The sequence below is a fragment of the Hippopotamus amphibius genome, chromosome 7 (genome assembly GCF_030028045.1).
Source record: "Hippopotamus amphibius kiboko isolate mHipAmp2 chromosome 7, mHipAmp2.hap2, whole genome shotgun sequence".
Taxonomy (NCBI): domain Eukaryota; kingdom Metazoa; phylum Chordata; class Mammalia; order Artiodactyla; family Hippopotamidae; genus Hippopotamus; species Hippopotamus amphibius.
This window is the reverse complement of record NC_080192.1, coordinates 6,346,457-6,367,915: the sequence shown is the minus strand read 5'-3', so window position 1 is coordinate 6,367,915 and position 21,459 is coordinate 6,346,457. Positions and strand designations below refer to the sequence as shown.

At 52.1% G+C, this 21,459-nt stretch overlaps 1 protein-coding gene across 5 annotated transcripts in view; it reads right to left on the bottom strand.

Moving 5' to 3' along the window:
• The window catches only part of PACSIN2 (protein kinase C and casein kinase substrate in neurons 2), a 130,885-nt gene that overhangs the window by 17,274 nt on the left and 92,152 nt on the right, over positions 1–21,459 (bottom strand). For all 5 annotated transcript variants that reach the window (XM_057741334.1, XM_057741335.1, XM_057741336.1 and 2 more), the window contains exons 3-4: positions 3,485–3,641; positions 1,302–1,537 (exon numbers count right to left, since the gene is read on the bottom strand). In XM_057741334.1, coding sequence (XP_057597317.1) covers positions 1,302–1,537; positions 3,485–3,641 — 393 coding nt within the window. The remainder of the gene's footprint in view (positions 1–1,301; positions 1,538–3,484; positions 3,642–21,459) is intronic.

The window sequence follows — 21,459 nt, the reverse complement described above, 5'->3', positions numbered from 1 at the left end:
AGCGGCATCACAGATGGGACCAGAGACAAGGACGAAGAGAACGGAGATGCGGCAAAAGCCAAGACAGAGCAGAGAAGGAAAGCCTGTTGCTACAACCCGAAGATGGAGGTCCATTCCAAGGGATTCTGAGAAGGAAGTGCAGCTCCTGAGAAAAGCCAGTGGCGGGAGCAGGGTTGGAAGGAAGTGGCATGTCTATTCCGGGCCTGCCGCCTGTGCTGAGGGCTGGGGTGTAGGTTTGATGGCCTCCAGTGAGCCAAGGCTGGGTGAGACTCAATGGTCTCCATTTGCTACTTTTACAAAAATGAATATCAGTATCATTGCAAATTTGAGAGAAAAACCCATACAAGAGGAAGAACAATTTAAAATTATCCTTTTTACTAGTCCAAAGGGACTTTTAAGTCTAACAGACAAGTTCCCAGGGCTGGGGGAGGCACTTCTAGAGGTTAAGAGCTAGGGTTTGCAACCTAGGATATTAATTACTAGCTCCTGCGTGCTACCAACAGCTCTTCTAAAACTGTGCTATTCAAAATGTAACCCCTAGACCAGAGGGCACACATCACTCAGGAGAGAGTATTAAAACTGAGCTTTAAGAGGCCCCACTTCTGACCTATTATATCTAGAGGTGGGGCCTGGGAATCTGGGCTTTAGCAAGCTTGCTTCAATTTAAAAACACTATTCTACAATAGTTTAACCTCAGATAACCTTTGGCAACTGTGGATTTAATATCTTTTTTTTAACTTTTTTTTTGAAGTATAGTTGATTTACAATGTTGTGCCAACCTCTGCTGTACAGCAAAGTGACTCAGTTTTACACAGATATACATTCTTTTTTTAATATTCTTTTCCATTATGGTTTACCTCAGGGGATTGGATATAATTTCCTCTGCTATACAGTAGGACTTTGGTGTTTATTCCCGCTAAACGTAATAGTTTGCATCGACTTAATATTCTTGATAGACCAGAAGGTTCACGACATGGAGTTATTGGGGGGAAAAAAAAGAGCCTGGGCTTTGAGCTCTGTGCCCTGCGTGTGGTTCTCAGCCTGCTTCCAGGACTGTGAAATGGGCTGATAAGGATTACGTACAGGAGGCACGTAGAGCACTCAGCGTCTTGGACTTGGGTAAATGTTAGCCACCACAGGCTTTGGGCCTGAGAGCGGCCCTTTCTCTACAGCTGCAGCACCCTATACCTAAAGCAGAGGCAGGAACTCCCGCGAGTGCGGCAGGGGCGCGGCTGGTGGGAGGACCGGCCAGCGAGAAGCCGGCTGTGGGGGCAGGGCAGGGGCCCGCAGGAGGGAAGCACCTCTTTTAGCTTCTTGGCCCAGGGCTTCTGTGCCTTCCGAAAGCCATCTTCGGCTTCTTTGGTCTCCTTAAAGCCTCCCATCATCTGCTTGTGAAAGGCCTCCTTCTGCCAGTTCTTGATCTTCTCGAAATCCTCGTTCATCAGCGAGGCCTTCACCTCCAGGTGCAGCTCGCTCACCTTCTCCGCCTCGGACATGACGGCCACCCAGGCCTTCTCCACCGTCCCGTACTGAGGCCCTGGCACAGGAGAGAAGCTGGTGGGTTACTCAGCACCGCGGGGCCCACCCAGGCCCTGGGGGAAGGGATTTCCTCTGTGAACCTCCCTCAGCTGTTAGGACGGGATTTCAGGCCAGCAGTCTGGCTGCCTGACTGAGAGGTTTCCTTCTGATTGTTTCAGATATTTTCTCTCTGTGCTGTTCCTTTTTCAGAGTCTGGGATGAAGAGAAGAATAAGGAACTGAAGCTGGACCTGTTCTTCTGTTAGGGAAACTGGGGGATGGTACACACATTTCCTCTCTGTAAAGTCACTAAGCTCTTGAAAAACTCAAGTTTCTTCATCTTGGAAGTTTTGATTTGCTTAAGACTGGCTAGAGAAGGAGGGCATTCTGAAGTGAACAGACCTCTCTGCCAGGTCACTCTGAGCCCACACTCTTTGGGCTCCTGCTGGCCCCCGGGCTCCCCCTCCCCTGGACCACAAGTTCTCCTGAGGCCCATTCACTCCACGCAGAGCGGGACCCCAGGAATTGCTTGTCGAATGAAGGGTTGTCTCCTCAGCAGAATGGAAGCCCGGTCCTGGGGAAGGAGAGGAAGAGACAGGAATCTGCTCTGGCCCAGACGGAATTCTCTAGATAGCGGTGTGGGGTCACCCCACTCCCTGTTCTCAGGAAGAAAACTCCTAATCTGGCCTGTCATTCTGTTGAGGCTATGGCGTGGCAAGAGGTGATGGAGGGACAGATGGGCTATGACAGAAGCTGAGGATGGAAATGGGAAGACCCCGGGCCTGCCCTCAAGGCACTCCCAGGGGACAATGACTGTTGGAGCCAAGTAATGACACCGAGAAGTATTGGGGGGGGGGCACGCACACGCGCTTGTGTAACCATCCCTAGCCCCTCTGAACCTCTAATCCCTCATGTCAACAAAACCAGCAGCTCCCTGTCCTGCCTAGGTCTCGTGGCAGGATCCACAAAGGGAGGGAGCAAGAGTGCTTTATGAACCTCAGGTTCTGAATAAACAGCATGGACTGTGCTGACGGCTGGATCCTGAGAGAGGGGATTCGGGCAGGTGGAAATAAAATAACGACAGCTACCGTTCACTGAAGGAGCCGGCCCATCCCCTGCTACTCCTCACCCAAACATGGGCACCCCACTCCCTGGTACCCACTCTGTACCAAGGCACTGTGCTTAGCTCCACAGACAGCCCGTTTCAGCAACAGGGGAAAGACGGGCAGCTGGTCTAGATCCAGCTGAAGCTGCCTGGGGGCCCCTCGCCCTGGCCTGGCTTCCCCTGGTCCGCTCCCCCAAGGACAGCCAGGCATGGTGGAAGAGTCTGCCCCAAAACACACCCTGAGACCAACCCACTTGTGTCCCAGGCACTCCCGTGATCAATCGAGCCCCCTCTGCTGCTGGGAAGGGCACTCTGAGCACACCCCACACTCACAGTGGCATCGTCCCTAAGCTCCAGAATCTTCTGAGTTGTTGCTAGGAGGGAGGCGAGGCAAACCTGCATCGCACAACACCTGGAGTTCTGGAATGTTCAAAACTGGAAAGCCTGCCAGATGTCACTGTCTAGTCTTGTCTGACTTGCCACTCGGCCAGGCTTACGGATGAACCGTCCCGGTGTCAGCCACCACGGTGCTGAGCAGCAAGGTCTTTGCCTGGATAGGAGCCTCCTCAAGTCTGGGCCCTGAAGGAGCTGTTCGGAGTTAACTCAGCACGTGCAGCATGTCCTCTGGACGACAGGGACTGCCATGGGGGTCTTGGATACTGTTGCGGACAGGAGGCCTGTGTCTCCAGGAAAGGGGAGGAAAGCTCACGCAGCCTGTGGTGCTGGGTGAAAAATCACAGCCCCCCGAACTGCAACACAAACACCTGCCCTGATCTTCCAAGAGAGGAAGCTGGCTCAGAGAGGGCCGACGATTTGCCCTGAGTGCCCGGGACCGAGACGCTCCGTGCAGTGGCCTCCCTACCCTTGTCCACAAGCTGCCTCCAGCGCCGGGCCCACTCGGTGAGCTGCTGCGCATACGCCTTCTCGATGCGCGCCCGCTCATGCAGGCAGTTCATGAGGTCAGTGCACAGGCGGTGGCCGTCGTCGATCCGCTTCACGGTCCGCTTGTAGTTCCCGACCTAGGAGACACAGCCACACTGTGAGGCCTGGGGCCGCGGCTGCACACACAGCCTCCGCGCCAGCCCGGCTCCCGGGAGCTCGTGTCCGCCTCCTGACCAAGAGGCACCCTGCGTTGTTAGATGACGAGCTCCCCGTTCTCAGCACTAGAAAAAACACGCAAAACAGTGATTCGGAGCTTCTCAGTATCCACGCAGCCAGCGTCCATGCTCTGACCCTGGGTCAGGGAGGGAGACAGGCCAGTGTGGCAAGGGCTCTGGTGGAGGGAAGCGAGGGGCTGAGGGTACCCAGAGGCATCTCACGCAGCTTCCAGAGTAGGTAATGTCTAACTAGAAAGATGGAAAACAACAGAAACAGAAAAATAATCTTTTATTAACTCAGATTAAAATGATTTTCTAATCAACATTATGCACTCTTGGCTAAAGGCCTTTGAGCATTACTGGAATAAGCAGGTTTTACTGCTGTGATGTCATCACATGCTGGATTATTACTTCCCAATTAGAGCAATAAACACTAGTGCCCATGGGGCTTCCTAGGTGGCGCAGTGGTTAAGAATCCGCCTGCCAATGCAGAGGTCACGGGTTCGATCCCAGCTCCAGGAAGATCCCACATGCCGCGGAGCAACTAAGCCCGTGTGCCCAAAAAAAAAAAAAAAAAAAAAAAAAAAAACACTAGTGCCCATTTACTGAGCACATGCCAGGCACCACAGTAGGTGTTTCACATGCTAAGTACTGCCTCTGCCCTAATGAGTAGGAATAACTGCCCCCATTTTAAGATGAGGAAACGGAGGCTTAAGGAAGTTACATTGTTTGCTAAGACCCCACAGTCACAGTCCTAGAGGCTGGGCTGCAGCTGAAAGCAGTTTTTCAAATGGTTCTAGGTAGGAGTCTCGATGGCAAAGTTCACACTCTTTCCTGCTTTGATGAGGACCAAGGTGAGGCTTGACTACTTTTTCTCACATATGAGAGGAAAGTTAGTTTATCTAAATTATAAATCATAAAAGAGTAATTGAAAAGGAAAAGAGTAATTGAGAAAATGTTAGTGGCTAATTTGGAGTGAAAAATCAAAGTGTTCAATATGTTTCATTCTTTGACCTGCTGATTAGAAAGGATACCATGCAGCTGATACTGGAGCACTTGGAGGAAATAAGACAGAAAAATGATCTACTGTATTTTCAACCTTTTCCTCCCACTGTTTTCAAAAACTGTAGTCACCTTTTTGTCAGTTTTACTGTTTCTAAAGACCTCTGCCTGGCTGACCACTCTCATATTTCATCTCCATTTAGAGTCAATCTGGAAGCTCCTGGAGAACATGGGAGACTAGTTCCCACCTCTACAGAAAAGGGTACAGGTCTCCCTCTGACGTGTAGCCTGTTTAACTCTGACTTATGAACAGTGCGAACTGCCCGAGCTCCTCCCATCTTGTGCTGAGTCAGCCAGGTGAAGAGGCTACATGGAGCTCACAAAGAGACAGAACACATGGAGATGGGCATCACGAGAGAAGGGGACTGTGGTCCCTCCAGGAAGGGCTGTCCCTGAGGCCAGAGGTCTGGACAGGCTGAGATGACTCCACTCCCATGGGAACCAGAATCCTTGGGAACAGCAAGAACCCCTGGAAGTCAGGTAGCCTGGGCCGCCTTTTCCTGAGGTCTGGTATAATTTCCAGCAGGCTTGCGGAAGTGCATAAACAGCTCTCGGACCCCATAATCAGTCATCGTTTTCTCTCAGACCCCTCCTGCCCAGGCATGGCCTGGCTGCTACCTCCAGCAAGGAGGGCAGGTCAGCAGCTCACAACTCCATCCTTCAGTGGCCCCTCTTTAGGAAGGAAAAAGCAAGCATTTCACAACCAGTTAGAAGTGACATCACATGTTCATTTCCCTTAAAATAGGGCCTTGCTGTCATTTTGAAATTTACAGCAGGATGTGAAAAATAGCCAACTAACACAACTCAGTATTGCTGAGCTGGCGGCAAGAAGAGCTAAGATAATCTCAGCTCAATACAGGCTTGACAGCCGACATGAAACCACGATGTAGATCTGGTTTTCATCTCACTGTGACCAATAATATTCAAATTGGCAATCAATATTAAAAGATATTTGCTCTCCAGAAACCTGTCCGCCTCTCTGATTTTCAAAACCCTTGTAAAAAGATTTAGGGAAAAGAAAAGTACATTTCTTAACAAGGTACACATTGGTACAGCCCATCAACACATACCACAGCTACTGTTCATATTTAAATGACAACTCTTGAAATCTGAAAAGCGGCAAGGAATAAGAAGGATGTTTCTGGAAGCGTCGGTTTTAGCTTTAAATGCTGGGGCCAAGGGTAGTGGAGTGCTCGTGACAACAGGCACCGAGATGCTCCAGCAACACCAGCCCTGCTGTCCTTTGCTCCACATGGGCTTGTAACAGAGTGTCACTTCAGTCTGCACATGGGAACATTCATCAGGCATCACTGTTTGCATCTCCATAAACCACACAGCAGCAGAGCAATGTGGCTTTCCCACTCCCTGAGCAGGGCGCTGGCGGTCATCCTAAGAGCAGAACCATTGTTTTTTTCCTAAAAATGAGGCATAATCAACATAAAATAAAAATCATCCTTTTCAGGTATAAACTTAGCGGAGTTCAGATGGATGTATACCATGTATAACCATCACCATATCAAGGTACAAAATATTCCTACCTCCCCACAGAAACGCCTGTGCCCTCCCGCAGTCCATCTTCTCCCCACACAGCCCCTGGCAACCCCTCATCTGATTTTTGTCCCTTTTTCAAGACTCCAGGCTAAGTGGGTATGCAGCCTGGCTTCTGGGACTGGCTCTGCCACTTGCCATAAGGCTTCTGGGACTGGCCCATGTTGCTGCTGATATCAGGAGTTCATTTCACTGCTAAGTGGCATTCTACTGTATGGACACACCACTATTCGTTTACCATTTCATCCTGAATAAGGACATTTGGGTTGTTTTTGGTTTGTGGCAATTATAAATTAGGAAGACATAAACATTTCCTATAGGTCTTTGTGTGGACATATGTTTTCATTTCTCTTGGGTAAATACCTAGGAGTGGGATTGCTATATGGTAAGTGTATGCCCAATTTTATAAGAAAAAGCGGCTGTACCACTTTGCATTCCCATCGGCAGTGTATGAGAGTTTTAACTGCTCTGCCTTGTCACCAGCCCTTGGTAGTATCAGGGGTTTTTGCTTTGTTTTGTCTTAGCCGTTTGGGACGCAGCCATACCTCGCTGTGATTTTCACACGCATTTCTCCCATACCTAGCGATACCAGGCACCTTTTCCTGTTCCTATTTGCCACCCACGTGTCTTCTTTCGCAGAACGTATTCTCTTTTTTAAAACTGAGGTATAAAGACTATTTTTTGAAGTGCGAGAAAAATTAATTTCAAATACAAGAGCAACTGAGAATGTGTTAAAGTCAGGACACACATGGTTAGCTGTTTCGGCTCTACCGGTTTTGTAATTAAAAAGCTTTTCTCTTGCTTCTCAAAATACTAGCTTGTTTTGAGATGGTCAAATGGCAGATAACTTTATGTAGGAATTGAAAGTAAACAAGCTTTCTTCCAATCCTTGTTATCCATGGATTTATTTATAAAATGCCCATTTTAAAAACTAGGTCTGCAGTCATCTATGTTCCTAACTTCCTCTAAATTCAGGCTCACCCCCTCAGACACCAAGATCCTGAAGACCGATGTTCAACATGTAAGTGCCTGGGGTGGGGATACCCCGACTCTCCCCTCAGGAACCACCTGGCCAAGGGAAGGGTGAGGGGTGGGGCAGCTACACTGGAGACAACATCCACACTGACTTTCAAGGACAAGTGGACAGATTAAAGGGGAGGTGAGGGAAATGATCCCAGGCAGAGACAGTGTTGGCAAAATGAAGAAGGCATGACAGCATGGAGACCTGGCTCTGGGAGAGGTCCATCAGGAACAGAACGTGAAATGCAGAATGCAGGGGGATGACCAGCGACTTAGCTGGGGGCTGGGTGCAGCAGGTGGCGTGAGAAGTGGGGTCAGTCAGATGCTGAAAAATCTTGAGGGTAGGGCCTTCATCCTGAAGGGTGTTGTGCTCAGGGTTCAGGAGGGTGAAGCCCGTGGGGGGAGGTGTGAACAGCCTGCTAACTCTGGGGCACAGCAGTGGGGAGGAGAGCAGGAGAGCAGGAAAAAGGAACCGCGCTGTCCTCCAGGTGGCAGATGGGAGCAGGACAGAGGTAGTAGGATCCCAGCTCCCAGGCACCTCAAGTAGTGGTGGTTCCTGCAGGCTGGACGTATCAGGCAGAAAGAGCAGAACCACCTCCTTTCCAGAGTCCTCCAGAAACCACTCTCCCGCCTGCCTCTACCCAGCCACCAAGTCCTGCCTTGGGCTCGCCAGCAACCAGACCAGTCCTGCTGTCCTCCTGGGAATCTGAGCCGCATTCTACCCTCAGTGCCCTTCACCTGGGCCCAGAGGCCCCTCACTGCCCGCCGTCCTCCCGGCTGCCTGCGAGTCTGGCTCTCATCACCCTCTGGCTTTCCTCTGCCACAGGCCCTGAGAATCCAGTGTCACACAAGCCTTGGTTTCAGTCAGCTGAGTCTGGGGCTGGAGCTGCAGACATCCCTCGGCAGAAACTGCGTAATCGGGAATCAGAACAGAGACAGCAGGCTCTGCCTAAAATCCAGTGGGTTTATAATTACAGGGGTGCTGGGAAGGACTGTTCAAACAGGTCGCACCAGTTCCTTATTCATCCTCGGGGTGTAAACAGTCTGGAACTGCCTTTCACAAGGACACTGGAGAATGTTTGTTTCTCTGACTTTCCAGCCTGCTTACCTTGGCCAACTCCATTCTGTGGAACACGGTGGCCAAAGGCAACAGAAAGCTGGAGGACGTGCAAGCAGGTCAGTGGGACCCCCGGGGTCCCAGGTGGGTGAGAGGGAATGTGAATGTGGAGGTGCAGCTCCTCCCCTCTGTGGGCCCCCGGTGCCAGCTCAGTCACCATTACCTTATGTGAACTGCAGGCGCCAGGTCGGGGAACCTGTGGGGTCGCCGCACGTACGTCTTCCATTTTATTCCTGTTACCCTTCTCTTTGGTCAGTGACCATCAAGCTCATCTCATGGACAAATTACCTGACTACCACCAACGTCCCAGAGTGAAACCAGTGGCCCAAATGAGAAGGGCACCGGGTAGGAACACCCCAAAGCTCACACTCTCCCACCCCGCACTGCCTCAGCCCTGAGGCACGAACCTCTTCCTGCCTGTGGCTCACCTCAACATCACAAGGAATCCCAGAGGACTCTGGATGTCCCCAGGAACCCCAGGGAGCTTCCGGCTGTCTCGCCACTGCCTCGGTGCACCACACGGAGGCTGCTCCTAGGCCTGGGCCCCAGGCCGCCCTGCCCCCCCCAGCCAGCCCCTCTGCCCATGTGCCCAGGTGGCCTCGCCTCCTGCCGTCCAGGGCCTGCGCAGCCCAGAGCCCCCAACACACAGGACACCATCCCCACACACCTTCCGACGCTGCCCTGAAACTATGGACCTTTGTCTTTCTTCAGCATTCTTTCTCAACTGCTTTCCACTCACTGGGTCTCAGCAGGAACTAAATAAAAATGTGAAAGGTAAGACCATAAAGCGACAAGAAGGACACGCAGGCAAATATCTTTGTGACTTAGGGCGGGGCAGGATTCCTTAAACAAAATTTCAAAAGTAAAAGACATAAGGATATGTACACACACGTGTGTGTGTGTGTGTAAATAAATTTCATTACTTAAAAAATTACGGATTTCTGTTCAGAAACCAACAACATGGACAAAGTTAACAGATTCAAATACTGTCTACTAATCTGTCTAAATTTTCTAAATTGACAAGGGACTAAAATCTGGAGTATCCCAGGAAATCCTATATATAAACGTGAAAGAGAGGCCCCTGGGGAAGACACGCAGAGGTGTGAAGCGGTACCTTCAGAGAGACGTGCAAGTCCTCGGGACTAACGGCCTGAGCCAGAGGCTCCCGCTCGTGGGACCTGGAGGAGTGCCCGTGAGAGCAGCAAGGCAGCTCTTCACCTCTACAGACCGGCACATCCTAGAGGGCGGGAAACCCGAGTGCGGGGCGGAGCTGGGCACACAGGACCCCTTCTGCATACACTGGTGGAGAAACAGCCTGGGGCAAGCCTGCGACAACCAGGCAGTAATTAAGTCACTAAGAACACACACGCCCTAGGAGGACCCAGCCACATGGCTCCTGAGTGTTACCGCCACAGAAACGTTGGCTCGGGTCACAGGGCACGTAGGGGACTCCTCCCTGGGGACTGTGTGGGTGAACATGGGGGGCACCCCAGTGTGGCAGCAAGAAGGAAGTGCAGGACTTCCTCACTTCCTCACATAGGACAGAACAGACCTCACAAATAGTTCAGAGAGTAGAAAAAGAAACAGAATGACAGGGCACTGGGATGCCTTGGTGTAAATTAAAAATAGTTGCACATAAAGTAAGGATACAAAGTTCACAAGAACACATGCTTCCCAAAGCCATAACATTAGAAAGGGGGAGGGGATTAGGTGCTAAAAGCAGGGAAAGAAATGGAGGAGGAGGTGATGCTGAACGAGTCCCGTCCTACCTGCGCCAACCTCAGCTCTCTGCTAAGGCTCAGCTGGTCTTCCCCACAGAGGCCCCCCGGACACCGCCGCCTGCCGTCCCTGCTGGACCCCCAAGGGGGCGCGCCTGGATCACCTGCACTAGCAGACAGGCGACACCAGCTCCGCACCACGGGGTCCTGCTGGCCGGTCCGGCGGGGGGCCACAAGGGCCCTGCCCAACACTGTCCCCATGCCCCGCAGCCTCGGCTTGCTCCCCGTGGGTCACGGGGTGTGCGTCAGCCTCCCTGCCCCAGCTGGACGCAAGCCTCCCGGTTACAGGCCCCGCACACAGAGCTCCGCCATCAGCGGCAGCGTCACAATGGAGCAATGCCTGTGCCCAGGCCTACGCCGTGCCAGGCAGCGTGCGCACCGCTCTGCGTGTCACCTCACGCATCCTGTGATGGCCCCAGGCACTGGGATTTCACAGAAAACAGTTTGAAGAGTTTGCAAAGTCATCCATAATCATGTGGCCAAAGGAGGCAGACGGCACCTTCCAGAACCCTCCTCAGATGGAGGACAGGGAGAGTGCAGAACCAAGACTTAACGGGTTGATATCAGGTGATGTGCCTGTTTCCATCCAGCCCTGCAAGTTCCAGGAAAGGCCCCAGACAGAGTTCAAGACTGCAAGGCAGGGTAGGAGCCCCACTCCTGAATCCTCCCGACACTTCGGGCCAGTGAGGCTCATGTCAGGACCCCCAAACCTGTAAACTGCTAAGACCACTTGACAAAGATGACCCTGATGTTACTCTCAGAATGCTCATGCCCTGTCACCTGTGACCCCAAAGTCCCAAGCACCACAACTGCTCCCTCTACACCCTGGAGAGGCAGGTCCGAGAGCGAGCCAGCTATGCCGAGCTGCCGGACAAGAAAGAAAAGCCGTTGGTGGTGCCCCTCCAGGCAAGTGCACAGTGTCAGAGAGCGACGTTCTATCCAAAGCGGGCACAGTGCGCCCAGACGCTCCAGGAGCCTCTCAATAGCTCGAGAGACAGGGATGAAAGACAAGCCTTCAGGAATTCCTTAATTACAGGCCTGCAGAGGTGGGCAAATGAGCTTCGGCTCCCTTGTTTGAATCCATCAGCCCCTGGCCCTCTCTGATGAGGCCGCCTTGCCTCTGCCTCCTCTTTCTCGAGGAGCAGCAAAGAGCTGGCTCTGCCCTGAAATAAATGACCAGGTCTCTACCTGTATTTCCAGCCCTTCAGCTGTACGGCAGAGTTAGAGCTGATTTTGTGAGGACAAATGCACTGGTGGGTTCACAGCACAGGGTGGGTTTCTTCCCACTCAAGTGTGCTCTTAGCCTGGGCAGCCATCACTTGACAAGACCTCACCATTTCTTCATCTTGTCCATCCAGACACAAAATGCAGAGAAGGGACAGGATTTGCTGACCTCCAAGGGACCTTCACAATTCCAGGATTTCTAACTGAATGGTCTGTCAATGCCGCCCGCTGGCTGGCTGCCTCCTGAAGCACTCATAACTCAGTTACTGAGGGTCTGGCAACAGCCTCTTGCCACTCACAAATAGGGGTGAACACCTACCGTGTGCCAAGGACTGTGCAAGGGGCTAGGGATGCAGGGGTGAACAAACTGTCGTGGGACTTGGATTACAGACGGTGACAGGTTCCGGAAGGAACACTCCAGGTGGCTGGGCTGCCTGGAGGAAACGGTGTTTGAGGTAAGAGCCGAGGGACCTCTGGGGCAAGGCCACTCTCTGAAGGCTTGAGGCAGGATGTTGAGGCCCACAGGGCACGAGCTATGTGCGATGCCACCCCCTCCCCCGTGCAGATCCCCCCTCCCCAGCAGCTCACCCCTCCCTGTCACTCTTGCAACGATGTCTGCTGTCACCGGCACATGTGGTAATGCAGTGGGTTTTGAGGGCAAGGACTGTGCCTTTTGTCTTCTCCATGCACCATGCCAGGCGTGCAGAGGGCACCCCGCAATACCTTCTCCGTGCCCGAACGGTGCCGGGAGCAGAGCTTCCATTCCATGCAGACAGGAGGGGACTGAGAAGTGGCGGAGCGCCCAGCTGGAGGCACAGGCAATGAAGTAAGTCATGGTCCTTTATTTACCGAGTTCTTAATCCAGTGAGTCCCTTGAGCTCTCCTCGCAAAAGCTAAAAAGAATCAACTCTCAGCACATCATCCGATACTAACTCCACAGACAACAAATGAGCAACTAACTAAAGCTTCTGCCAAGCACGAGCCAGCAGGAGAGCCTTGCAGTTCCTTCACTACACTTGCAAGGCTTTCAGTCAAATTCCAGGTCCCAGTCAGTTGACCTCTACATCTCTGTCCAGGCAGGTCGGGAGCGCTCCGGAACTGAGCCTTTCAGGGTCACTACTTCCCCACCCGCGTTCCCTGCAGAGCGCCCAGCAGAGGCCACATCCCTAAACACCAGCAGGGCCTCCCGTTTCAGGCACCCTTCTTCAATCCATCCCAACCCCTATTCTGAACCTCCCTTTCCAAACAGGGGGCCACAATCGATCTTAAGATTGTAACATCTGTGATGTGTGCTTGAAAGCACCCAGGAGTAAGGCGTATCCTTGAAGAACCATGAACTCTGTGCCTTGCTCTCAAACTGTGCTCCGGCAGTCCTCGTTTCTACTGGATTCCCCTTCCAGGTCTCCAGCCTGCCTTCCAGCTCACCCACCATCTGGGTCCCCAACTCACCACACTGGAACAGAAGGTCTTGGAGCTCCCCGCCTCAGTGCTCCCCTGAACCTGACCTCACCAGGCTCCCCCTTCTCAAAACAGGGTACTGCAGTTTACCCGGCAGGGCCCCACGAGGGTTAGACACGGAGGCCCCTCGCTGGCCGCTGCTGCTGTTTATTTACAGCCTCGGTTTCCAGCCACCTTGAGCCTGGCCTGCGTGCTCTGGCTCAACTCGGACCCGAACTAGCCCTGTTCCTGCCTCGTGCCTCAGTCTGTCCCAACTCCCGGTTTTCAGATCTCACCCCCAGCACTTAGCAGCCCCACCCCCACTCCTGGAATCTGTCGTCATCAAGTAGGAGGGTGAAGAAATTGTGGCTATCACCCTTGCTGTTTGAGAGTTTTACAGCGCAAATCCCACACTTCAAAAACGTTAAAGATAATTGCATTATCACTCTTTAAATATTCAAAATGACAAACTGAAAAATGGATGACACGGAAACTGAGAAATTTCAATTCTCAGATCTAACTCAAAGGCAGAACACATAATAACGTAGAGAGGAATGATGTGTTTAAACACAGTTGTTTTAGACCTGGACTCCTCCTCAAGCCTGGTCGGCCAGGCTCGCCTCGCTCTGCCCCCTCGGCACACGTTGCTCAGGTGTCAGGATAACGGCCCGGCGATGCCTGGGGACTTGTTCCCGAGCACAGCACATGCCCCACCTGTGAGCCATCGCCCTGAAGACCCTGCCCTGGAGCTCCCAGTCTCCCCGGCAAGAGTGTACGTGCACACACTCATGCTTCAGCCAAGTGCCCAGGAAGCGGCCTGAGCACACAGCTGCCTGGTGACAGGTCACTGCCCTCTCTTACTCCCCTTCATGCTCCAGGAGGCACTGCATGAGCGGCACCTCCTTGCTGTAAGAGCTGCCGCCAACCCAGACGGTGAGACGGGTTCCGGCTCTGTAAGTCAGGGCTCGCTGAAGACCAAGCCGCTTTTGGCAGAAACTCTCACAGTGAAAGGAGGCAGGGATGGTTAGAGAGCTTTCTGGAATCGGTGAACCCCCAGGGTAAAAAGCCAAAAGACCTAGCGTGGAAATCATCAGGTTGAAAACATGGGAATAAATAGCACTTCCTCTAGGGAGCGCCCCCCTTCCACGCCCACCCCCACCCCCAGTTCCCTGGTTTAACCTTCATGACTCCTGTTGAAAAAAACCCTTCCCCCACAGGGCATGCGTGCCTTCACGCCATCTCCGTACCTGGGTCCCTCAGCATCAACCCCACTGTACGCACCCCGCACATCTGTATGAAGATGTCTCAGCGGAGCCAGGCTGCCACAGGCTAACTGAGCTCTCAAGACCTCCAGTTCTAAAATCACACATTACTATTTGTTACTGAGCAGAAGTGGAAAATGTTTTCTCCTATAAGGTTTACACAAGGTACTTTGACATCACTGAACTCAAGTGAGAAAATAAAAATTTACCGTCAGAGAATAAGCTTGACAGAAAAAATCTTGAGTGTTCAAGTCTCTCAAGTTAAAAACTGAGCGGCTCTTTACCTGGCATTTAGAACAATGGCATCTAGACAATGGAGGAACAAGCCTGTGCTCAGCAGGTGAGAGGGCACCTGATTCGTCCGTCTTCACCTGCCTCCAGGGGTGCAATGTTCATGCGTGAAGAGGTGACCCTTCAAGACCACTCAGGCTGACCACTCGAGAGCCATTCAGACCCTGGCCCTGCGGGTGGATCTATAATTCTCACAACCATCCTGGGAGGTAGGAATTAGCAATGCCGTGTTCGCCCTTAGGACACTGAGCAGCTCGTATTTCTTTCTCTGAGCCCTCAGGGTCACACACTAGCAAACGCTGGAGCCAGGGTTGAACCCAGACAAGACGCTACTTCTGCACACCGAAGCAGAGGCATTTAAGTACGTGGCAGTTGCTGCAAAGGAATACTTCTCTTCTATAAGGAGCTCCCAGGAGGCTGCGAGCAGAGGCAGGAGAGCAGTTCTAGAGAGCAGGTGCTTGGGCCCAAATCCCAGCTCCACCCTCTGCTGGCACCATCAAACCACCTGAGCCTCAGTTTCCCCACTTGTAAAGTGGAGCTCACAATTGCAGAGGCAGTTGTGAGGACTGAGTGTCTGTGTAAAGCAGAGCAGGGGCCTGGCACAGAGCAAGTGTGCAAGCATCCCCACAGAGAGGACACAGACCACAAGCACAGAGCTCACGGGCACGCAGCTCCACGACTCGGCAGCGTGTACACACCCACGCGTGGGGCCCAAGGGGCGCCAAAGTCACGGCTCTCCTGGAGCCACCCTGACACAGCGCAGTCTTCCGCATCCTCACAGCGATTGATCTGGACTATGTAAAAGTCACTTCTGTCTGTTTATGCTGTACCCTCAAGGCCTACAATAGGACCTGGTGCACAGTAGGTGCTCTGTAAGTGTTTACCGAAAGAATGATTTCTGTTCAGTGTTACGGTTATTTGCACACACATTTTCATTCCAAATATTTGTCTGTAAGCTTCTTATGAGCAAGGCATATCTTGCTTCCCAGCATTAAACTTTATCCTTTCTCTGATTCACTTGAACATTCAATCAACCATCACTTAGTGCATCAAGCACTGTGCTATGTACCAGGTTCCCAGGACAGAATCATGTCCTTGCCCTCAGGGAGTTCACAGCCTAGAGGGAGAAGCAAACGGTACAACATGCAACGCGGGAAGGCTGCCTAAGCCTGCCGGGAAGGACCAGGGAAGGCTGCCCAAAGGAGGAGCTCCCTGGGAAAGAAATGGAGGTCAGGCTGGAGAAAAGACCACCCCCCCCCACCCCCCCAGCCCCTACCCTCCCAGGCAGGGAGACAGCTCTTTGTGGATGGGAGCCCGGGGGGCTAGGCTTGGCTGGAGCCTGGGGCAGGCTCCCTAGGAAGGGCCAGCATCCAGCAGCTGCCCGCACGTGCTCAGGCCTCAGTCATGCTGAAGAGCGTGGTTTTACTTTGAAGGGGATGCAGACAAGTAGAGCTCCCCACCCAGGGCAGGCAGCTGCACAAGTCTGCTCTTCCGGATGGGCTACCCTGGCTGCAGGGTAAGAACAGATGGGACGTGGCACAGGGGAGACCAGTGCCCTCATCCTCGGTCATGGCTCAACAGACAACTACTTTGCTTGGAAGAACGAAGTAATGGTTCTATTTAGAAACTTTAGTGAAATAAAAGCGAGCCACCAGCCTGCTGGGAGCTACGTCCGAGTGCTGTGGGATGAGGAGGAGGCTGACACACCCACAGCAAGGCTGTCACGCAGAGACGTCCATCCGGATGTGTGTGGGGGAGGTGGCCGGAGAACACAGGGAATGGACCGCGGCTGCTGAGAGGCAAGGTGATGGTTACTTTCACACACCTTGTGCTTCCCCTCACGGCACCCACCCGGCCACCCATGACTGTCCACCACGAAAAATGTTGGCTCTGGGGTCCCAAGACTGTGTGCTCATTTTGGGACACCAGGACTCAGCCCAGGGTCTGGATTGTGGCCGGTGCCAAATCATGCTCTACGGACCCCACGTACGTGGGGCAGCAGCATCTTCTACGTAGGTCACCCACAAACTTGTCTAGAAGGATGGGGACGTGCACACCAATCCACACGGGTGGCTCTCCAGACAGAACACTGATGCATGTGGAGATGCTGTCCTGTGATGTGCTGTGTCCACAGTGCTCAAGTCTGAGAGGACCCTGCAAGGAAAGCCTTCTCTGCAGGAGACAGCACATACTAGTCATGTGCCCACTCTTCAGGGCTAACATTCCCAGAATATTTTACAGCAAGATATTTACGTCCTCTTCATCTCCAAGAGTCTTCTCAAAAGCTCCTTGTGCCCACAGAGAGTGCGGTACAGGTCCGCCCCGCCCTGGCTTCACCTGGGGAGATCGGAGCTCTAACTGCATGTACTGCTGACAGTTGAACAGAGCTCCTGCCTTGGGGATGAGGCCGATGCAGGGCCCAGTTCCTGAAATCAGCAGTTTGGCCTCCCAGCCTGCCCCCCAGGAGCCCTCAGAGACTCAGGCAGCAGCCCTCAGGCCTGTTGGGGCCAAACCTGCTGTCCTGTTCCCAGAGCTTGCCAATGGCAGAGCGGGGCCAGGCTGTCCTAGGAAGCACTGGTGACCCTTGAAAAGCACCATGGCCTGCAGCCTAGGCTCTCTCTGTACACCAGCCCCCAGAGCCAAAGAGGAGACCCAGAAGGAGGGCCCGGACATGAAGGATGCGGGGGCACCCCTTGTAGCCTCCCCGAGTGAGCCAGGAGACTTGCCAAAAGCAGCCACGCTGCCCCATGCCCCCTGGGAAGCCTGCAGGCAGGATGTGCCAGGCTCCAGCTTCAGCCAACTGGTGGTGAAAGGAGTCATCCTCTTGGGGAACTGCCTTCACTAGGCCTCAATCCACCTAATCCCACATGACTTCTCACCTCCAAAACAGGCCGTTGGCTCCAAAGAGGTCAAGATCCTGCTCTCCCTCCTCCCTGCTCCCAACTCAGCCCAGCCCCACCTACCCCATGCATCCTCTCTGGGGATGCCAGCAGCAGACCCCTCTCCTCTGAACACCATGACACTGAGAAGCAGAGCTGTGGCTTGGCCTCACTGCCCTCACTCTCCATGGAGGCCACCGTCCTTTCTCCTCCCAACACCTTTGTTGTGGGAATCAGATCCCCACCCCTCTTCTCTTCTAGATTGTTTGCTACGGTGTTGGGAATACAGAAAGTGTTCCCTCCAAATGCCCACTAAATACTTCTGGCTAATATTGTCCCTGTGGGTAATCTCTCCTCCCAAGATCACTACTTGTTCACTCATTCATCTAGCAAACATCTAAGTGCTTAGCAAGTACCAATCCTACCCATCTTCCACATTACCTTTCCTGCCACCACCCTAGGGGGAGCCCCACTTGCCCCTGCGCACCCCAGCAAATTCTACAGCATCTTGCACAGTGATCTGTCTCCTCCCTCAGGGAGCTTACCTCCCAATGTCACAGCCAAAGGCTCCTGGAGGGGCTTCCTAGGTGGCGCAGTGGTTAAGAATCCACCTGCCAATGCAGGGGACACGGGTTCAATCCCTGCTCCAGGAAGATCCCACATGCCACAGAGCAACTAAACCTGTGCACCACAACTATTGAGCTTGCGCTTTAGAGCCTGTGAGCCACAACTATTGAGCCCGTGTGCTGCAACTATTGAAGCCCACGCACCTAGAGCCTGTGCTTGGCAACAAGAGAAGCCACGGCAATGAGGAGCCCGCACACCACAACGAAGAGTAGCCCCCACTCACCACAACTAAAAAGAAAGCCCGCGCACAGCAAAAAAGACCCAACACAGCCAATAAAATCAATCAATCAATCAATCAATCAATCAGTCAAAGGCTCCTGGAGGGTAGAGCCATGTCCCTCCTGTGCAGGCACACAGCCAGCATGCAGAAGATTGTTCTGGAATGACCCACTTCAGTTAGCACCTCTTGGTGGGAAGGAGTAAAATTAAGTATAAAAGACTTTTCCACCTTAAGACCTCAAGCCTTTCTTGAGATTTGTACAGCCCTGTGGGTCACACCAGTGAGGAGTGGCCTTCCATGGGAAAGAGGGGACTTGCTGACAGCTTGGAGATGTGCACCTAAGTCGCTCAGAGCCGAGCAGGGCCAGTTCAGCCTGAGCAATCGCTCCTCCATCCAGGGCACATCCATCAAGGAGGAGGAGGACAGCGGCACTGCTGATTTATACGAGATGAAGAGTAATTTCAGGGACAGCATCACAAGATGGGCAGAGCCTGTCTAGAAAATAAACCCATTTGCCTTAGCATCCTTCATACAAGAGATGTTCCTGACCACTGACAGTGCAGTTAAGAATTTAACAGGGAGCCTAAGGCCTTACATCAATGACAGGACTTGTTCAAGCTACTTGATTAATATATGCTGACAATACACATTGGCAACATTCACCTACATTTTTTTTTTAACCAGCAGCTGAAGACGTCTAATAGCGCTATATTTAGCTCGTTAATTTTTCCACAGCCGTTTCTGACAGCCACTGGGTAATTAAGACAATGCTGACCAGCACACCCCACAGGAACAGGTTACATGTTGTGTGTGTGCTGACGATCCCCTCCCCCCACAGCAGAGGGACAGAGCTCCCGGCCAGCACCTGTCTTGATGCCGACACCACTTTACATGCGTTCATTTCCTTAACTCTCACAGTCCTAGGATGTGGGTACTGTTATTATCCCCATTTTACAGATTGGGACATTGAGAAAAAGAAAACTTAGTAACTTGCCTAAAGCTACACACACAGAGTAAGTGACGCAGCAGGGAGTCAAACCCAGGCCACTGGCTCCAAAGCCTGTGTCTGAACCTGTCCCACTGCCTCTCCTGGTCTGTCCCTCACAAGGCCTTTTGTGTGCACTAGCCTCTCCATACTACCACCTTGCTCAAGGCAGGCACTGATGGCAACGTCACCACGGTTACCAAACAGAAAGTTTCCCCACGACTGTAAAGGATTCTGTCTGTCGTTTCAGATCAGTGTTGAGAAGAACGAGGACCTGCATTTCTGAAGGCCAGCTTCACAGGAGCTCCCAGGAAGGCTCTGCAGCCAGCGGCGGCTCGCAAGCGCGTCCACAATGCTGGCGAGGCCACAGCCTCCCCGGGGGCCAGCAAGCCGGGCCGGTCTGCCTGTGAACCCAGACCTGCATGTGGGACCAGAGGGGCAGTCCTGAATCCCAGCGACACTGCATCTTAGAACTGCCTGTTCTGATCCCACTTCAGCTAGTTTCCCCACTGACCCCGCCGCATGCTGTGAGAACGGGCCCGACCATGCCAGGGAGCTGATGCCGCCGCCGAGGGCCTGGGACGCGCCCACGACTCTCCTGCTGCCCTGTCACTTTTGCAGTCTTCGGTGAAATGTTTCCCAGGCCATATGAGCCTCTCTGGCTATTGAAATTCGTGCTCCGGCCTGGATATCCACCAGGAAGGCTGCTACCAGCCAAGGACTCAGGCTATCACACTTCCCACTGGAGCTCACAGGGCCTAGCACACAGGAGGTGCTCAATAAACACATACTTTTAATAAATTGAAGTATTCAGCTAGAAGTCAATAATGAGCTTTCCTCCAATACACAGAGAAGAAAAGTGTTGAGAGAATTTTGAGCCCACTTTTTTAAAACTTGCACTCCTATGATCACTTGTCTCTATTAGACTATAATACCAGGTGGTATTTGATATCAAATAAAATTATAAACCTGATTAATCTAAGTTCATAGAACTAATGTGTGCTAGTCTCCAGCAAACCCCAGGGCCTCACCCTCAACTTCTGCAGCACTTGAGCCCTTTGTGTCAGAAAAGCATCCACACGGCGTTGATGTCTCTATTCTTATTTCATCCTGGCAGCCTCCCTCAAAGACCAGTATCATCCTCCCTCTTTGAGATGAAAACCCTGAAGCTCAGATCAGTCAAGTAACTTGTCCAAGGTCACACAGATGGCTAGTAATGGCACAGCTGGGATAAGAACCCAGATCTTTCCAACTGCAAAGTCAGTGCTCTTTCCACTAAGACTCCAGGGGTTTTGCCACATGAACAAAATTTTATCAAAAATGGACTTTGTTTTGAGAAATGCAAGTCAAAGCCACAATGAGGTATCACCTCACACCGATCAGAATGGCCATCATCACAACATCTGGAAACAACAAATGTTGGAGAGGGTGTGGAGAAAAGGGAACTCTCCTGCACTGTTGGTGGGAATGTAAGTTGGTACAGCCACTATGGAAAACAATTTGGAGGTTCCTTAAAAAACTACAAATAGAACTACCATATGATCCAGTAATCCCATTATTGGGCATATACCCAAAGAAAACCATCATCCCAAAAGAAACTTGTACCATAATGTTTATTGCAGCACTATTTACAATAGCCAGGACATGGAAGCAACCTAAATGCCCATCAACAAATGAATGGATAAAGAAGATGTGGCATATATATACAATGGAATATTACTCAGCTATAAAAAGGGATGAGATGGAGCTATATGTCATGAGGTGGATAGAACTACAGTCTGTCATACAGAGTGAAGTAAGTCAGAAAGAGAAAGACAAATACTGTATGCTAACTCACATATACGGAATCTAAAAATGGTACTGATGAACTCAGTGACAAGAACAAGGACGCAGATACAGAGAATGGACTGGAGAACTCGAGGTTTGGGAGGGGGCAGGGGGTGAAGGGGAAGCTGAGACGAAGCGAGAGAGTAGCACAGACATATATATACTACCAACTGTAAAATAGATAGTCAGTGGGAAGTTGTTGTATAACAAAGGGAGTCCAACTCGAGGATGGAAGATGCCTTAGAGGACTGGGGCAGGGAGGGTGGGGGGGACTCGAGGCAGGGGGAGTCAAGGAAGGAAGTGAATACGGGGATATGTGTATAAAAACAGATGATTGAACTTGGTGTACCCCAAAAAAAATTTAAAAGAAAAAAAAAAAAGGACTTTGTTTTAACCAGCAGGCAGCATGTAAGTGGGGCTCAGGAAGAGTGACCTTCAACAAACAAACAAACAAAACCATGCC